Here is a 21,026-nt window from a genome sequence, read left to right on the forward strand (position 1 = left end):
CAAGACACACACATACACACACACACACATATTATATAGTTGCGCACAAACAAGATACACACATACACACACGCACTATATAGTCGCACACAAACAAGATACACACATACACACACATTATATAGACGCACACAAACAAGACACACACATACACACACGCATTATATAGTCGCACACAAACAAGATACACACATACACATTATATAGTCGCACACAAACAAGATACACACATACACACACACACATTATATAGTTGCACACAAAGAAGATACACACATATTATATAGACGCACACAAACAGGACACACACATACACAGAAACATACACACACACACACACACACACACACACACACATTATATAGACACACACAAACAGGACACACACATACACTCATACGCACAAACACACATTATATAGACGCACACAAACAGGACTCTCACATACACTCATACGCACAAACACAAAAACACACACACACACACACACACACACACACACACACACACATTATATAGACGCACACAAACAAGACACACATATACTCATATTATATGGTTGTACTAAACCAAATAACTTCTGGCCGGATCAAAGTTCGAGGTGCACCCAACTTTTGATAGAGAAGTGTAACACCATAAGTCTTGTGATTGGTAATAAATGTGAGTGTGTTGGTTGTAAAAACAAATCGTTTGATTTAGGCAATTTTATTTCATCTAGTACCACTGTGTCAAGTAGCATTGTGCTTGAAACATGTATGGGGTACCTGTAAAAAAAGGTTGTCAAATATTTTGCGGAACTTGGGTCGCCATAGACGCTACCCGTTATTTCAGAAATGAGCAGCTTGACCCCCCCCCCCCCCTCCCCCATTTTATCTTATTCACTTTAAGGGTATGGGGTGGTATTATTTATATCCGTGGCGTTTATGTCGATTGATACGCTGCAGGTAGGAGGAGTTTACATGTTACTATTGTTGTCTATGAGATTTAATTTGGTAGTATACTCCTATATAGACGCACACAAACAAGACACACACGCACACACACACACACACACACACACACACACACACACTCACACAGTGTGTGTGTGTGTGTGTGTGTGTGTGTGTGTGTGTGTGTGTGTGTGTGTGTGTGTGTGTGTGTGTGTGTGTGTGTGTGCATATATAGCTAGAATGTTTTGTTGAGGGGCACTTGAGTAGTTAATAGTCTAAAACTCCTTAAGCGGTTAAGATGAGAATTTTCTTTAAGTTTTAATAATATTTCCGGATATTTTTCTCCTCCTCTCCTCCTCTCCCCCGGTGACTAAGGCCTCTACTATGTATATATATATATATATATATATATATATATATATATATATATATATATATATATAGCCAGCTCCAGTCCCACGAAAATAAGACACAGTTAACACTGAACTTTCGCGAACACCTGATATCATAACAGCTATACATATTCCATTGAGTCTCTATCCTGTGTAAGTTTGGGTTTTCTAAGCTAATCTTGAGTGGCAGTCCTCAGGGAGTGACAGGAGGGATGTTACATCGTGTTTCCACTATCCGAGGGAGTGGCCGTCCTCCTAAGGACGAGCACCTGATACCGGATCATGGCAGCAATCACGACTTTGCCTGACGTCATCTCGATTCCGCGTCGTTCAGAGATACGATTTAGGTCTTGTTGTTAGATTAACCGCGTACGTTTCCCTGTTCTGCATAAAAATACATCTCGAGCTACTATAAACAATACGTAGACCAGAACCACATTACATTTGTCCATCATGTAAGCCAGACGTTCTATGTTAACAGGTGTTTTTGTGTGTCTTTTAAAAGCAGTAATAACCAAATATATTTTATATTGTCTAGAGTCATTGCCGTTAACTGGATTGATTAATAACAGAATATCGCCCCTCGGCGGAAAAAACCGTTATGGATAGGACGTGCTGTTTTTTCGAAGACCCCACCTTCATTGTGACAGGCGACCAGTGAAGAGTGTTTTCACAATATCGCTGCTTATACATAACCATCTGATTGACGGGCATATAAGCACGGCGCCGGGCGTCTACGGCAGAGTCGATCAATATATACCGGCCATCAACCGATTCAAATCACATTTCGGAACGCGGCATCGGTTATTCGTTGTTTCCATCGTGTAGATAGTAGAGGAAAAAAGGTGGATGGTTGAACTATTGAACATTTCTTCTGAACAATTCGATTGTGGGATATTTTGTTAACTGATTTATTGAAGACACGACCAACACATGGAAAACAGTTTGCAGTTTCACTTTGTTGTAGTATTGTTAAACACTTTGTAAAAAACAGTTTCAAATCAACATTCTGAATGCTTCATTGTGGAATACTTTGATAAGAAATTACTGAAGACACCAGACGAAAAGTTTGCAATTTTTTCCATTATATTAAAAGGAACAGTTGCATCATTGTTTTCTTTAATAACCACATTTATCCCGAAACGAATAAATTCTATCAATCATTACCCGACAACTGTTAGCACAACAGTTTCATTTGGACAAACGTTGACTAACAACCATATGTTTTTTTAAGTCGATGTATTGTATTGGCTTAATAAAAGGAAACACGAAAAGTGAATATTAGCTAGGAAACTAAAAAAACCCACAAAGTTAATTTCACTGTTAAGTGAACGTAAAAAATACAAAAAAGTGAATATTTGGAAACACACAAAAGTGAATATTAGAAAATACAAAAAGTGATTATCAAGAAAACTCAAAAAGTTAATATCAGTTAGGAAAACATACAAAAAAAGAGAACATCAGTTATGGAAGAAAATAACTGCCATCTCCTTAACTCGGATAACTCGAATGTTTCGCACCTCTACAACTTATCGGAATATCGCAACTGTAATGGAAGTGGAAGTGGCGAGAGAGGCCAAATGCCGGTGATTCCAACGTACCTCCTTGTTGCGACGACGTCTCTGTATATCATTATCTTTATCAGCGGGACCGTCGGCAACATCCTGGTCGTTGCTGCTGTCGGTCTGGAGCGGAGCATGCGCACCTCTACAAATGTGTTTCTCGTGAACTTGGCCCTGGCTGATCTGATGGTTATTCTCATTGCTCTACCGACAGCCCTCACCGAAGTGTTTGCTGAAGACGAGTGGTACTTCGGAAATGTAATGTGTAAGTTTACCTTTATGTCTGCGTAATGCGCCAGCTTTTTGTGTGCATTTCTAATACTGAAGCTGTTAAAATAAATATTCAATTTCTGTGTTCTTCTCATAGTCCGTCATTCATATATATATATATAATTAGATAGATAGATAGATAGATAGATAGATAGATAGATAGATACTGAAGCTGTTAAAATAAATAATCAAGTTCTGTTCCCTTGGCCCGTCATTGCTATATGACTGCTTTTGTATACTTTAAGTTACGGGTAAGTGAGGATTTCTCCATAGTGCCTCTGAAAGCGTAACGCCTTCAGAACCAATACGGCGATAACCTCAGTTAAGTCTTATCGATTTGGTAGTACAATGTACTCTGTAGTAAGCAATGTCGGTGAGAATGTTTATAGCAGTAAGGCGATTAACGATATCTGCTGATAGTCAAAACATGCGAGTTTATTAAAGCTGTACATAGTTGTATTGTTTACTGTTAGAAAATGACGGGAAGGAGCGATTGAAACTGTAAATAATGGATATAGTTAAAATATAAAAAAGTTAAAAGTTAAAGTTTGTTTTGTTTTGTTTAACGACACCACTAGAGCAAATTGATTTATTAATCTTTGGCTATTGGATGTCAAACCCGCTAAATTTTTCCATTAGTGGAAAGAGATCTTTTTTATGCACCATCCCACAGACAGGATAGCACATATCACGGCCTTTGATATATCAGTCCTGGTACATTGGCTGGAACAAAAAATAGCCCACCGACGGGGTTCGATCCCGAATCGACCGCACATCAAGCTTCGTCTTATGCATGAACTCTTGGAGCGTTTAGAGAATGCAGAATCTTAGATTTGGTTGTAGTTTAAAGTGGCAGACCCTAGTTTCAACCTGTGAAAATGGACACTACGTTTAGTTCATCTATAAACCTGTAACGCTCAAACGGGGAAATACCCTTAAAAAGTAGACTACTGCTCGTCTTTATAACCGTTACTTTTCAGAGAGACGTCTTTTTTTAATATGAAAAATGTATTTCATGGTATTAGAAACACCAGGATGACCAGAAGCACTTCTGATGTGTAGAAATGGATAATATAAACAACAAAAAAATGCTGATTGTTGTTATAAAAAAAACCCACCCCAAAAAAATGGCTCTAAAAGCAAAAACATATACGTCTTAGTGCTTAAAAACTACGTTCTGTCACTTTAAAGGTAAATATGAACGATACAACTTTAACGTTTGCAAAATCGTATCTATTTGCAAGAAAGTCCAAAGGATGTTTTGACAAAGTAGTGGCTTTTTCTATGAATCACACTACGAATGACAAGATAGATTTTGGCTTGTGCCAACTAGCAGTTTTGACGCATATGACATTTGGTGTTTGGTTGTAGTTCTCTTATACGGCCTGTCACAACAGGCCAAAACACTATTTTTATTTAATCTCAGTCCTTATAAGTTGGTCGATTGCTGTGAATCAGTTTGCTTTGAAGCACATGACCTAAAATGATCCAATAAGTTGGTAAATGGCTGCTCATTGCTTTGATAATTCAATATGAAAATGTTACGAGGTTACTAGAAAATGTTATCGAGACCTGGCAACTAGGGGTCATTTGCAATTATTGCTCATTGTTATTCACGATAGAGTTTACAGTTCACTTCACTGATTTACACCGAGGACTCGACATGCAAGGTGCGTGTGCTAATTGTATAGTCATGTCACGTAGGTGCGAGTCTTAGGACCGTGGAAATCGAGTGTGTAACATGACCCTAATGAATCTGTTATGTCTTTCTTAATGAAGAAATCGTAATATCATGATTGGAAACAGTTAAAAAGTGTGTTCTGTTTAACGACATCACATTGATTTATTAATCATTGGCTATTGGATATCAAACATTTGCTATTCTGACAAAGTCTTTGAAAAAAACAGCTACATTTTCCCCATTAGTAGCAAGGGATCTTTTATATGCACCATCCCACAGACATAATAGCACATACCACGGCCGTTGTGCACTGGCCGGAACAAAAAATAATTCAATGAGCTCACCGACAGGGATCGATCCTAGACCGACCGCGATTCAACCGAGCGCTTTACTAACCACTGGGCTACACCCAATCAGCCCCCCCCCCACCCCCACACCCCCCCACCCCCACCCCACACACACACACACACACACACACACACACACACACACACACACACCATCATGTTCGGTTGTGTGTTTTTGGCTTCAGGTTCGCTATTATATGTGTCCATTTTAAAAGATGCACTGCCTCCCTTGAAAACTTCTGCATACCCTCTTGTCACAGACTGAAAATGTTCTGTCGTGTATAGAACAACGATTTTGTAATAATGTGGGGGGTTTTGCAGTTTTTATTTCATTAAGCCGTTGTACTATGGATTCATAAATCGGTCACAAGAATCATAACATGGCCATTTTTCGGCATAAACACATTTTAACAATATTTAGCATTGGTTTCAGGGGGTGCATTGCTCAGCTGTGTTTTGTTTTATTCAGTTTTGTCTTCACAGAATGCTGTGTGGCGTGTGGAACACATATACAATTTGCAGGGAAAATTTTGTTTTCAAAAGCTTGATTAGCGATATTTTTAGTGAATTGAACATTGATTAATCTTTTAAAAATATGTAGCGAATTGCATGATTAATATTTTAAAATTGTGTAGCGAATCGCATGCTTTAACATTTTAAAAGTGTAGCGATTCGCATGCTTTAATATTTTAAAATTGTGTAGCGAGCCGCATGATTAATATTTTAAAATTGTGTAGCGAATCGCAAAGCGATACTGAACACAATGTTCCTAACAATATTTCAGAAATAAATATTCTACAGATGCATACAGATTGGTGGTAACACATGCGTTTTATAACTGCACAATGTTCGGTCGGGAATCTGTGACTAAGCTAGGCATAGCGCCCTGTTTGGTTCAACACTCAACTCAGTGTTGCGCAAAAACTGTTTTTCAGTTAGTATTGTGATTACATTTAATAGAAATACTCATGTTACCTTCAAACGTTTTATATGAACGTATTGTGTTTTTATATTTCAGTTTTCATTCATTTAATTTTATCTTTAAACTGTTCTTTTACTTGTTAAAGACTTATTCCCATGTGACATGCCGCAGACGGCCACAAATCATTGCAAAGTTGTTCTGGGCAAATTGTGACGACCTGCGTCGATCTACGACAATTTGTGACAGCCTGTGTCCATATCCGATAATTTGTAACGGGTAGTGTTGATATACGACAATTTGTGACGGCCTGTGTCGATCTACGACAACTTGTGACGGCCTGTGTCGATCTACGACAACTTGTGACGGCCTGTGTCGACCTACGACAACTTGTAACGGCCTCTGTCGATTTACGACAACTTGTAACGGCCTGTGTCGACCTTGTAACGGCCTGTGTCGATCTACGACAACTTGTGACGGCCTGTGTCGATCTACGACAACTTGTAACAACCTGCGTAAATCTACGACAATTTTTGACAACCTGCGTAGATCTACGACAATTTGTGACAACATGTGACCATATCCCATAATTTGTAACGGGTAGTGTTGATATACGACAATTTGTAACGGCCTGTGTCGATCTACGACAACTTGTGACGGCCTGTGTTGATATACGACAATTTGTAACGGCCTGTGTCGATCTACGACAACTTGTAACAACCTGCGTAGATCTACGACAATTTGTGACAACATGTGTCCATATCCGATAATTTGTAACGGGTAGTGTTGATATACGACAATTTGTAACGGCCTGTGTCGATCTACGACAACTTGTGATGGCCTGTGTCGATCTACGACAATTTATGACAACATGTGTCCATATCCGATAATTTGTAACGGGTAGTGTTGATATACGACAATTTCCAACGGCCTGTGTCGATCTACGACAATTGTTAACGACCATCTACGACAATTTGTGACGGCCTGCGTCGATCAGCGACGATTTGTAACAGTCATCTACAACAATTTGTGATGGCCTGCGTCGATCGCCGACGATGTGTGATGATCTGTGTCGATCTACGACAATTTTAACGGTCATCTATGACAATTTGTGACGGCCTGCGTCGATCTATGACAATTTGTAACGGCCTGTGTCGATCTACGCCAATGTGTGACTGCCTCCGCGATCTACAACAATTTGAAACGGGCTGCATCGATGTACGACAATTTGTAACGGTTACCGTCGATCTACGACAATTTGTGACGGCCTCCGTCGATCTACGACAATTTGTGACGGCCTGCGTCGACCTATGACAATTTGTAACGGCCTGTGTCGATCTACGCCAATGTGTGACTGCCTCCGCGATCTACAACAATTTGTAACTGCCTGCATCGATGTACGACAATTTGTAACAGCTACCGTCGATTTACGACAATTTGTGACGGCCTCCGTCGATTTACGACAATTTGTAACGGCTACCGTCGATGTACGACAATTTTTAACGGCTTCCGTCGATTTACGACAATTTGTGACGGCCTCCGTCGATTTACGACAATTTGTGACGGCTTCCGTCGATTTACGACAATTTGTAACAGCTACCGTCGATCTACGACAATTTGTGACGGCCTCCGTCGATCTACAACAATTTGTGACGGCCTGCGTCGATCTGCGACAATTTGTGACGGACTGTGACGATTTGTGACGACCTGCGTAGACGTACGACAATTTGTGACGGCCTCCGTCGATCTACGACAATTTGCGACGGCATGCGTCAATATGCGACGATTTGTGACGGCCTGTGTCGATCTACGAAAATTTGTGACGGCCTTTGTCGATCTACGACAATTTGCGACGGCATGCGTCAATATGCGACGATTTGTGACGGCCTGTGTCGATCTACGACAATTTGTGACGGCCTTTGTCGATTTACGACAATTGTTGACGGCCTGCATCGATCAACGATGATGTGTGATGGGGTGTGTCGATCTACGACGTTTTGTGACGGCCTTCGTCGATCTACGACGTTTTGTGACGACCTTCGTTTATCTACGACGTGTTGTGACGGCCTACGACGTTTTGTGATGTAAATATGTTCATATACTTACAATTTGTGACACCCAATAGCCGATATGTATTTTTGTGCTGGGGTGTCGTTAAACAAACATTCATTCATTCATTCATTGTGTGATGTCCTTCGTTTATCTACGACCATTTGTGATGGCCTGCGTCGATACGACGTTTTGTGACAGCCTGCGTCGATCTACGACGTTTCGTGACGGCCTTCGTCTATCTACGACGATTTTTGACGGCCTGCGTCAAGCTACGACGAGTAACAAATTTGGGGGAACGTTCTAATAAAATGTTAATAGTTTAGACTCAAATCTCTAATTAAGTTCTACGCATGCAATTTATATGGCGTTGCCATGACATTCAAAGTTTAGACTCCACGGTCTCGCGGAGTGTATTTGAAAATAGAGGGCCCTACACTTTCAATTAAATACCATCCACTGGCTCTGTAGTCTGAGGGTTTAGGCTCTAAAATTGCATAATCACCAAATCATGTTTAAGACAACAATATTAACTGGTGGCGCTGAGATCATTTCTATCAGTGTTAATATTTCAAACAACGAGTACATTTGTGGTTGTAAATAGTGTAGTTATGAACTTAGAACTGCACTCTGTATACTGCAAGATGTGCACTATCACGCATAGCGAAAGAAAAGAAACTTTTGTTTAATGACACCGCAGCACATTTTAAAACTAAGACTGTTCGATATCTAACAGTTATTTGCAGTGTGAAGCAGAGAAAGAGAAGTCACTGCCACCAATGTCTACGCCTACCGAGAAGCAGCAAGAACTATTTTATATGCACTTTTACACAAGTAAGACAGTATATACCACGGCCTTTGGTGTTGCAGTGCACTGGTTGAGATGAGAGATAATAAACTCGAGACCATCTGATCAATGATGGTTATACATACGACCCATCGTACGGGCGTTCGAGTCCAGGTTGGGGTTTCTGGGTCTTTAATTAGTGCCACTCGATGGAACGAGCAATGCGCATACATATATAATATGTATACATAGTTAAATCTGTCCTAGCAGCCACCCGTAATCAGCGGTAACCTGCCTAAACCGGCGACTTCTTTGTCTCTCAAACGATTTTTGATGTAAAGGCACCTGTAATAAGCGGTCACCTGCTAACGCGGCCAGCGGCCAGCGGCCACCTAAATCGGATCCCAAATCGCTAAAATACCGATATTAAGCGGCCACAGTATATATTATATAAAAGGGATATTTTGACAACAGCGACATGGTTCAGCACATCTAATTGCCTCTGAGTAGGCTAAGCTTGACATTTTTAGATTCACTTGCTATGCCAATACACTGCATGAAGGACATAAATAATTAAATGGAAAGAGAAAACATATTGAGAACGGTTAAATTAATACATTCCAATTACCTTATGTTTTTTTTAAGGAGGAAGTTTATTTATAGTCAACTGTGAAGCACACAACTATTAATTAGCGGTACAGACGACGAAAGGCAAAAAAAGAGAAGAAACGACAACCAAAATTTAAAAGACTGTATGTGTGGCAACCTGTAATCAACGGCCCCCTGTCTTAAGCAGTCGCTTTTCTCTAGTCCCTTCTGTTACCGCTTAAGAAAGGCTTGACTGTATGTATGTATGTATGTGTGTGTGTATGTGTGTGTGTGTGTATGTGTGTGTGTATGTATGTATGTATGTGTGTGTGTATGTGTGATGTGTGTATGTCTGTATGTGTATCTGTATGTGTGTGTGTATGTGTGTCTGTGTATATGTATGTATGTCTGTCTGTCTGTCTGTGTGTGTGTGTATGTATGTATGTATGTATGTGTGTCTGTGTGTGTATGTATGTATGTGTGTGTGTGTGTGTGTGTGTGTATGTATGTATGTATGTATGTGTGTATGTTATATGTGTGTGTGTGTGTCTATATATATATATATATATATATATATATATATATATATATATCTATATATATATATATATATATATTCGACAACGCAATACAGCATGATCCCTTCCATAGAGTGACACTAATTAAAGAACCAGGATCCGAACGCCCGTGACCCATCGCACCCCATGCGAACGTTCCATCACCGAGATATTCCACCCTTCGCAACAGAGAGTTACTGCCCAGGGGCCTAATTCACCGAACTCTCGCGACCTTGCCATATCGCAGTGCAATGCAAAACAAAAACAAAGCGGAAACAATGATGCCATGTTGCTTAAGAGATGTTAGAGAATTAGACCCCTGGGTTCACATGTGATTTCCCCACATACATTATTAGCTTAAGCAATCCCACATTATGGTTAGGAATAAGGATAGGGTTAAATACTGGGCATGGTAGGAATAAGGTAGGGTTATATTGGTGTTAACTAGGGAATTGCATTTCAATCTCTAAACCGGCATCGGTGGCGTCGTGGTTAGGCCATCGGTCTACAGGCTGGTAGGTACTGGGTTCGGATCGCAGTCGAGGCATGGGACTTTTAATCCAGATACCGTCTCCAAACCTTGAGTGAGTGCTCCGCAAGGCTCAATGGGTAGGTGTAAACGACCAGTGATCCATAACTGGTTCAACAAAGGCCATGGTTTGTGCTATCCTGCCCGTGGGAAGCGCAAATAAAAGATCCCTTGCTCGCGTTTCCTCTCAAAATCTGTGTGGTCCTTAACCATATGACTGACGCCATATAACCGTAAATAAAATGTGTTGAGTGCGTCGTTAAATAAAACATTTCTTTCTTTGAATCTCTAAATTGAAGATGAGTCAAAGTGTACGTTCATCAGTAATGAATTGCGTGTGGATATTCTATGGAAGTGTCCGGTATATGCTACATCAGTTTATCGCCAAACGATCGAGATAAACGCATTCTCCACAAGGGACATGTAATTCGTTAATTATTCATTAAATATATGTTATTTACATTTAAAATGTATATTATGGTAACTGACACACAATCCAGACGTTGTGCCACCCACGTGTGTGACTCCATAATAATAGGATAGTGCTGTAAATATAAACTGATGGTAACGTTATAAAGTATACAGTTTATTATATCAGTCAATGTATGTAAGGAACTTCAGATTACTGTAGAATAATGGACGAAATGGTTTATTGAACGAAACGTTAATATACTAGTAGTTAGTAGTTTGTTTTGTGTAACGACACCACTAGAGCCCATTGATTTATTAACCATCGACTGCTGGATGTCAAACATTTAACGTTCCATATTTTTTTCGAGACAGTTTTTTTTAGGGCAAATTAAAAAGGAATATTTAACAATATCTCTGCACATTTTTAATTACTGTAATTTGGTGATAATATAGCACGAATACTCTGCTGCCAGAACTTGGCTGGTATTTTGACAGTTATAATCACTCTGTAATAACTGTCCAGATGTGTGTTCAGCTCTCTAACGGCGGAGTACTGTGGCTAGTGACTAACATATGATTATTTTGACATTTGATCGAAAGAGAGAGGGGAAGGGGCCCTGCCTCCACATAAAATACTCCTACCATCACTGCAGCATGGAATCATTTATATGCACTTTTCTGTAGTCGTGACAAAATTCATACTAATATAAGGGCAAGGTCAAAATACGAAAACATTTAAACGTACCCGTTTTGTATAGTTGTAGAAGACACTACATGTACTAGTATATTACTCTGCCGTAATTCCTTTTTTATGACTCCCCCCCCCCCCCCCCCAACACTCTACTCAGTTGTTCTTTTCCAGACACAACGCTGGGACCGAGCTTATAAAACTTTTATTAGTTTGTTTGCTTTGTTTAACGACACAACTAGAGCACATTGATTATTGGATGTCAATATTCTAATGACGTCACACACATACAATTTGCATGGCGTTGTCATGACATTAGTGTCTCAGACTCTATTTAAGTCTCGAGTCTAGACTCTAATATTTTTTATAAGCACCACACCTGGCACCGTGCTTATAAACCTTAAAGTCTAGACTTTAATAAAGTCCAGACTTTAACGTCATGGCAACGCCATTCAAATAGCATTACGTTAATGTCTGGACTTTATTCAACAGTAATCCAAAACTGTCCCAATTTCAACCAGCGAGCGTTTCGCTAAGATCGCGAACTATTTGATTGGCTCCCAACGTGACCATTTTGTTTACCGTGAATCGCATTTAAACCAGCCTAGCGGATGTTATATGTTTATGTTCGTCATTCTCCACCATTGTTCCGCACTATTGTACATAATATTGTATTGCATTGTTATAATGCTGATAAGTTGCAAAACTTAACGCAATAAAGAACTTGAACTTGGATGTTCGGTCTGACTGGACTCACCACTGATCTTAATAAATCATTGTCTTTTTCGTCCAAAATGTACAGCATCTATATAGTGGTTTGATTCCTCACACATCACTGCAGTGATTAAAACAAAATACGACAGGAAACCAGGACTTAATTATAGAAAGGAGTGATAAATTATCTGTCTCTCGTGAGTTACCAGTGCAAGCAAGTCGCCACCAAAGCCTCGGGCTTTACAACAGTAATGCCGCTGATCTTTGTTTTCAAAGAACTATCCGAACACAATGATGACCAGAACAACATTGTATTCTCGACCCCTCTGTTTAGGCTGGGGCAAAGTGGCTAGTTAAGATACAGAGGCTTTAGCCAAATGTCCGAGGAATGGAATGGCAGGGGCGGATCCAGGAATTTTAGCAGGGGGGGGGGGTTCAGTCTTGAGCCTTTGAAGGGCCCCCCTCGATAGGAAATTTTCATATTTGAAGATAGCTTTAGATGGATTTGAAGTATATTCCCGTTGTTAAGATCAACTCTCTGGTCACGAGCGGGGGGGGGGGGGGGGGGGTCCAGACCCCCTCGACCCCCCCCCCTGGATCCGCGTCTGAATGGCCAGTGTAGAGGTAGTGTATGAGTGTGTGTGAGTGTCCTTTTGATCTAAGGATATTACAATACTAAATAAATTACATGTCAACTGAACGAACATCGGTGTGCTAATAATTACATATCAAATGAACCTGAGCTGAATAAAGCCGATATCTTAAGACAGTAACCGGTTATTTCTTTTATCCTGCAATCCTACAGGAATAGTCGGAAAATCATTATTTATTCCATTTTTGTGTACGCAAATCGAGTATCATCAACCTAGCAAGGCTTTTGCCGTATGACGTCATACAAGATATATGACGTCATTATTTGTAAGACGCTAGCTACATTCTGTGACATTCAAAAGGTGTTTTTAATCTCCAATTCATAAACAACTATAAACGTTTTGTATTGTTATCGCAAAACTAAAATTTATTTACATTTACAGTACTAAAACAAATGATTTAAAGAGTATGTTTATTGAAAATCTAGTCTAAAATACTCGAGTTGAGCTTAGGTCATCTATCTAGTCATCATATCTTGATAATGAATACAGTGATTGCGGGATATATTTATATATATATATATATGATAGGCGTATTCGGTCTATCTTTGCCGGTACATATACTACTCTTTTCAGGGATATGATAGGCCGTTCAGGGGCGTAGGCTAGGTTCGGACGACCCCCTCCCCGCTGAAGCAAATGGTCCGCTTTCAGAACTAAAACATACAGGTTTATACATATGGAGTTTCTGGTGGTGCAAAAACAAAATAGAAAAAGGTCCACTTGGTTCATATTCGAACACACACACACACACACACACACACACACACACACACACACACACACACACCACCCCCCTTCCAGGTCCAGATCACGATACGCCCTTACCGTTAATTAACGTACTTGTATTGTGAAGCACGCCTGACGTAGCAGCAAACGTTCTTCCCCTTAAGTATGTAAAAGAACACCTATTCAATCAGCGATCATCGAATGCATGCAACCTAAACTGCCTCAACGGCCACTGACCTCAGTCTCGTGTATGCTTAGATTTCGACGGTTAGTCTTGGAGTGCCAGTCCTCCTACGAACAGAAATTGCGTGTATTATCGCCCTTCAAAAGTAGAATGTTTGCTTTGGAAAGTGGCAGCTCTAGATCGTCTATGGACAAAACCGTGACACTGACTGATGGAACCAGTTACGGCCTTGTCAAAACTGTCCTGCGCTGAGATAAAATTTGCAATACGGTAACTGTTTTGTCGGTCAGACAGAAGCAAGGAAATGTTGGGGCTGGGTGGGCTGGTAGTAGTAGAGTTGAATTATTGGCGCGTTAAAGCAGAGAATGTGCGTGTACTGGGTAACCACATCCAGTGTTCAGAAACGCTCAAGTGTCCATACAATGTATAAATATACAATCAAACTTCTATAGCTCAAACTTCGACCTCTCGAAAACTTCGATCACTCAAACTGAAGCGACGTTCCCGGTCGAATTGTTCTTAAAACTAGTAATAACAGACTTCGAAACCTCAAACATCGAAAACTCGAAAAACGTGATCTGTCAAACTTTGTTTTTGTTTCACCATAAATATTTAATCGATATTGCACTTCCAAAACTGGAACCGTGTGGATTGATCAAGCCATCGTTGCCGGTAGTATTTCAAAGAAGAATGAATTGTCAGCCTAGCGAAGCGCGAGTGTCACGGCTGGGCTGCGTTCAGTCAGACCGAGCAGAAAAACGTCCACCAGACTGAGCAGTAAAACGTCCACCAGACTGAGCAGTAAAACGTCCACAGACTGAGCAGAAAAACGTCCACCAGACTGAGCAGAAAAACGTCCACCAGACCGAGCAGAAAAACGTCCACCAGACCGAGCAGAAAAACGTCCTCCAGACCGAGCAGTAAAACGTCCACCAGACCGAGCAGAAAAACGTCCACCAGACTGAGCAGTAAAACGTCCACCAGACCGAGCAGAAAAACGTCCACAAGACCGAGCAGAAAAACGTCCACCAGACTGGTTTATGCGCTTCACGTTAAACCAAATGGCCACGTCGGGATCTAATCAAATAGTTCACGAGCGTTAGGAAATGTTTGCTGGCTGAACTTAGAGCTGGTCTCTGCTGTGGAGGATTCAGATGTTAATTACCGCCGACTAAGAAAGAAAGAAAGAAAGAAATGCTTTATTTAACGACGCACTCATCACATTTTATTTACGGTTATATGGTGTCAAAAATATGGTTATAGACCACACAGATAATGAGAGAGGAAACCCGCTGTCGCCACTTCATGGGCTACTCTTTTCGATTAGCAGCAAGGGATCTTTTATATGCACCGTCCCACAGACAGGGTAGTACATACTACGGCCTTTGATATACCAGTCGTGGTGCACTGGCTGGAACGAGAAATAGCTCAATGGGCCCACCGATGGGGATCGATCCCAGACTGACCACTAAGCGGAACAATCTGGTTACCGCCGAACAACAGTAGTAATCATTGTTAACGTGCAGGGGTGTAACATTCTCTTTGAGAATGGCCAATACAGCACAAAATTTAAATTTTGAGTAAAAGTCAGTATCTATCTGTGATATTTGTATCTTTGCACAGTTCTTTACACTGTTTTTATTTAATTCTTGAATTCTTGTGTTGATGTTGATCATCACTTTATTTGTTTGCATTACCATAGTTTGACACCCAATGGCCGATGTGTTTTTCGTGCTGGGGTGTCATTAACCATTCATTCATTCATTCATTGTTAACGCTGCTTGTTTCTTACTGTCAAAAGAGTGATTCGTGTTAATGTAATTTGAACGCTTCTATTGTCAATTGTTCATATATTTAAAATATATCTATATATTCTTAGTGCTATTTGGCATTAAGTATTTTAATTTGTTAGCTACGTTCCGCTATCTTTCAAATGGGATTTTTTAAAATTACATTTAAAATATATACAAAAGAATGTGCCAGCAACTAGGGGTGGGGTGAACTGCCATTTATGTATTAATTCGCCCTTCAGCAGCAGATAGATGCGTGTGTGTGTGTGTGTGTGTGTGGGAGGGGGGTTGGTGTTTGTTTGGGTGGGTGAGTGTTTAGGTAGGTAGGTAGGCAGGTAGGTAGGGAGGTAGGTAGGTAGGTAGGGAGGGAGGTAGGTAGGTAGGTAGGCAGGCAGGCAGGCAGTCAGACAGGCAGACAGACAGACAGATAGATAGATGATACAAATAATTCGGTAAACAGACTGTCAAAATAGGTCTAAAGTGTTCAGAATATGTTGATAATTTCAATACACAAAAGAACCCGAATGCGATGCAAATTCAGTTATATAATATTCAATAAAGATAAATTAATATACGCGTTTCTTATTGCTGTTCAGTATTCATTGCTTGAGCAGAATGCATCACCGCATTTCGTATAACTGTCGTACATAGAATTAGAAACAAATAAATGTCTACTGAGAGAATCAGTCCTTTGATCTATTACATTTGTAAGTATGTCGTCCACCGACAGAGCGGGTATTTTCGCCAAGGTTTTCCCTGTTATGAAGTCTGGCGGCGCTATTTCATTAACCCCACTTATTCGCTTGTCAGTCACTGTCAAGAATGCAGCCCAGCGCGTACAAAATGCCAAACAAGAATCCTTGTATTTACTGACCAGAGTGATCGGCGGTTATGGATGTTTAAGAAGAGGTTTGTTACCAGGAGAAAAATAGTGAAACTGTATCCTTGTTTTTGATTTTTGTCCGGTTTACCGAGGCCGTAATTAGAGCGGTGTCAAAAGGCAGTTGTTCTCCCAAGGATATATGAAACGAGTGCTATTTTTGCTTTTAGATTGTCTTTTTTGTTTAGCTAGAGAATATAAATATGGAAAAAGATATCTACCTACCCTCTACCACCAAGTGGAACTTTCACCCTAATACTAATTCTAACCCTAATCCTAAACCAAAATCCAACCCAAACTCTAACCTTAAAGGGACATTCCTGAGTTTGCTGCATAGTAAGATGTTTCCAACTAATAAAATATTTCTACGATAAACTTACATATTAAATATATTTTCTTGTTTAGAATATCAGTATCTGTATATTCAATGTGTTTCTGGTCGTCTTAATATTAGTAAGAAGCCCAAGTTGGATTTGGTCTTCAAATAATTTCAAACGTACGAAAAAAAAATATTTTAAGAAATAAAATGAAATTTAACCTAGTAAAAATATTAGAACGATCAAAAACATGTTTAATATACAGCCACTAATATTTTATATAAAAACAATATATTTGATATGTAATTACAATCGGTAAAAAGTCTCTATTAGTCGATAACATCTTTAACCTTTAAAGGGACATTCCTGAGTTTGCTGCAATTTTTAAGATGTTATCGACTAACAGAAACTGTTTAACGATTATAATGACATATTAAATATATTTTGCTGCATAAAATATTAGCGACTGTATATTAAACGTGTTTGTGATGGTTCTAATATTTGTACTAGGTTAAATTTCATTTTATTTTCTGAATATTTTATTTTTTTCGTACGTACGAAATTATTGAAGACAAAATCCAGTTTGGGCTTCTTACAAATATTAAGACGATCAGAAACACATTGAATATACATACACTGATCTTCTAAACAAGAAAATATATTTAATATATAAGTTTAATCATAGAAATATTTTATTACTCGGAAACATCTTACAATGCAGCAAACTCAGGAATGTCCCTTTAATCGTATTTGCATCTTTTATCTGTGTGATGCTGTTGGTCATTTGCAAGGCGACCTGTCCTTGTTTGAAGTAAGACTAGCACCGACCTCACATATGCATCCGACTCTAGAAAGCCGTAGAGGCTGTATTGCACCTGAAATGGCAACAGTAACAGTTGACCCCTTGATCGTACCAGACGACACAACTGAGGTATGAGAAGGATGACAAACGCTGTCTGCTGGGCACATGACGGTTTTAATGGGAATTTCTTTTTACTGTCATTGTTTTTTTCTGAAATTACAATAACCGGTGTATGACAGAAATGTTCAATTATACCTGATCGTTGAACGTAGCCGATCCATATTTATTTCAGCTCTCAATTTACCTCAGACACACTGCTGTCAAGACTGTGGTTTAAGCGCAATTAAAATATATCTCATTGCCATCATTATATTTGTTTTTGTTAGTCAGTAGAGTAATTTTTCAGATAATATTAACTTTTCTGTCATATTTCAGACTGGACGCAAGAAAGATCAGTTTGTTAGACAGTCATGGCAGAAAAAGTCTGGCGGGGTGGTTATTTAAGTTATCTGTGTGTATTGCTTTACTAATTCACAAAAGAGTTAATTCAAAATCCATCGTTGCATATCTACGGTCATTTCAGACGGCTCACAGTTAATTTTGTCTTCGTATCCTATTATATTTAACCACGTTCATAATTCAGTGAGACCACCTCGGAAGATTCCGTACTAGGTATCACGTTTGCCATTCGGAACACTTCGCTCTTTTTCGTCAGTTGTATTTTGTTTGACTGATTGAAACTAGTGTTAGGCTAAAGATGTCTAACCAAATTCGACAAATTCAATGTTTTAGTGTCAAGCTTAAATCTCATAAACCTACAAATCCAGCAAACTAACTGCGAACCTTGAACAAATGAAAACATCTTTCGAGCAAAATGTTCTTGTTACCTTTATAACCTAATACTGGAATGTCATAGTTTTCATAGCATTCTTGTAATTTATGGCCTCTAATAAACATTTCATTTTTTTTAACTCGGTATGTAATTTGAAATCAGAATTGTGTTTTCCCAATCCATTACTTGTTGCATAGACCTTTTTATGTGTTGTATCATATCACCTTAGCCCGATCATTCAGCACCAAACATTTTCGAATTTGAATTACCAGTAAGTAGGTCGCCTTAGTCTTAGAAAATAATTCGACAATCATGTACCAAATGGATGGTTCCCATTTAATTATTTCTTACAATACACAAGAGAGCGGCAGATCAAAAGATTCATTACATTCACAATCGCAAGTATCATGATTATTAATAAGAACAAGCAATTCCAAAAGGTGGATATTATTTTCAGCATGTATATCATCTGCGATAGGGTAACTGACTATTTTTGTTTCGATTCTGATCATGGTTTATAAGACTTAAAATATATGTTTGTTTGAAATAGTCACTGGCGATGACACTGTCAGAGGTTATGCCCTGGAAGTTCATGCTTGAACCTTGATTGAACGTTTACAGAGTACTCATACCCGCATGTTTAAGTTTTAATGTAAATAAGTGTGGCCAAAAAAGATTTTATCCCCTGTACCGGTGCGTTAATATCTATGTATAAACTAGTAAAACCCGTCATACATACAATATATAGACATTCATCTATCTATACATACATAAATACATACGTACGTACGTACGTACGTACATATATACATACATACATTAATACATTAATACATACATTAATACAAACATACGTATACATACGCACACTCAGAAAACATAAACATACACTTATGCATAAACAATACACATACAAAACACCTGGTCACAGACCACAATTAATTACGCTATATGTTTCTATATAGCGTTAGTGGCTATAACATAACATAACATAACATGCACCATTTCCGGAAAGTATAATTTTCATACATTACAACATATCAGGGGTTAATGTAGTTCTTATATTGGTTTACTTGGGTGTTGTTTGGTTTTGTTTTGTTTTGTTGGGGTTTTTTGTGTGTGCTTTTTTTTTTTTTGGGGGGGGGGGGGGGGGGGGTGGGTGGTGTTATCAGTTGAATCTTAACTGATGAAATAAATCACATTTATTAATACTAACTTATGGTATACAAAAATGTTAAAAACTGCAAAATTGTGGGTGTTAGCACCATTACCCCTAATTACGTTCACAAATGTTAAATATAAATAAATATTATATTATATTCATCAAAACTATAAGTTTATGTTTTATTTCATTAAGTAGACGGGGGGGGGGGGGGGGGGAAGGGGAACAAACGTTTTCATGTTACATCACTGAAAGGGTTAATTCATCACGCTGTGCCCTTTGTATCTTGGTTTAAATTATTGTTTTAACAAATAGAATGCACAATGCTGAACTGAATCAGACATGATACTGTTATAATATATTTAATTATATATAATGCATGTATCACTCCAGAGGAAAAAACATGACTTATTTTTACGAAAAAAAGTTGCATTTGGGTGTATGTTGGTGTTGTTATCCCCAAAGGCAGCACCAAACCCCCATAAATATCTTAGAACATATATATGTTACCATCAATGTCTAAAATCAGCCAATTTATGAATTTCCTGGAAAATGAGCCCCTTTATTTGACAGATTGATTGAAATGAGTCAGATGAAAGACAGTGAAGATAAGGTATATTTTTATGATTTATTTACACAGAATGAACGGCAATAAAGACAAAATATCTTATTAATATGGTTCATGGTAAACCCAGACATCCGCAAAGTTAGGGATCAGATGAACGGCTCAACTGTGACGTTAAGGATATGTTAATTGCGTGGTTATATGACAACGACTCAACAGATTGGCCAACTGGACTTGGCTTTGTACAGTTTCAGAAAAACAACCGTTACCATTCTGGAATAAAACAATCCCCAGTCAAGGCCCTTTTCGGGTGTGATGCACGAATTGGACTACGTTCAACATCCCTTCCAAGCGAAATCCTAGAGCGACTTGTGTCTGAAGATGACTAACACCTTCTGATTCCACTGCAGTAAATTCAACTGAAAGCTCTAAAGCCACAGCTCAGATCGAAAAGCTGCATGGCAACATTCAGCTGAATCGCAAACGAGCAGCTGACGGACAGTTGGCACAAGCAGAAAGAATGGTTAAACAAAGTTGACTTGAAAATGTTGCTGGTAATCCCAGAGATAACGTGACTATTCCTCTAATAAACAGCGGTAAAGGTGATCCTCGAAATCTGATGGGACGACACTGGACAGGAACATGACTTGTACCGAGCTGCAGTTCGTGCCGGTGTTTTAAAAGGATAT

The 21,026-nt window shown here is 39.1% G+C and overlaps 1 protein-coding gene across 1 annotated transcript in view; it reads left to right on the forward strand.

Annotated features, from left to right (window-relative positions):
* Positions 1 to 1,940: 1,940 nt before the first annotated feature.
* Positions 1,941 to 21,026, forward strand: part of LOC121384443 (gastrin/cholecystokinin type B receptor-like) — a 54,385-nt gene continuing 35,299 nt past the window's right edge. Inside the window, exon 1 of the mRNA XM_041514841.1 lies at positions 1,941 to 3,151. Coding sequence (XP_041370775.1) covers positions 2,791 to 3,151 — 361 coding nt within the window. The 5' untranslated portion in view covers positions 1,941 to 2,790. The remainder of the gene's footprint in view (positions 3,152 to 21,026) is intronic.

Source organism: Gigantopelta aegis, chromosome 10, assembly GCF_016097555.1.
Source record: "Gigantopelta aegis isolate Gae_Host chromosome 10, Gae_host_genome, whole genome shotgun sequence".
Taxonomy (NCBI): Eukaryota; Metazoa; Mollusca; class Gastropoda; order Neomphalida; family Peltospiridae; genus Gigantopelta; species Gigantopelta aegis.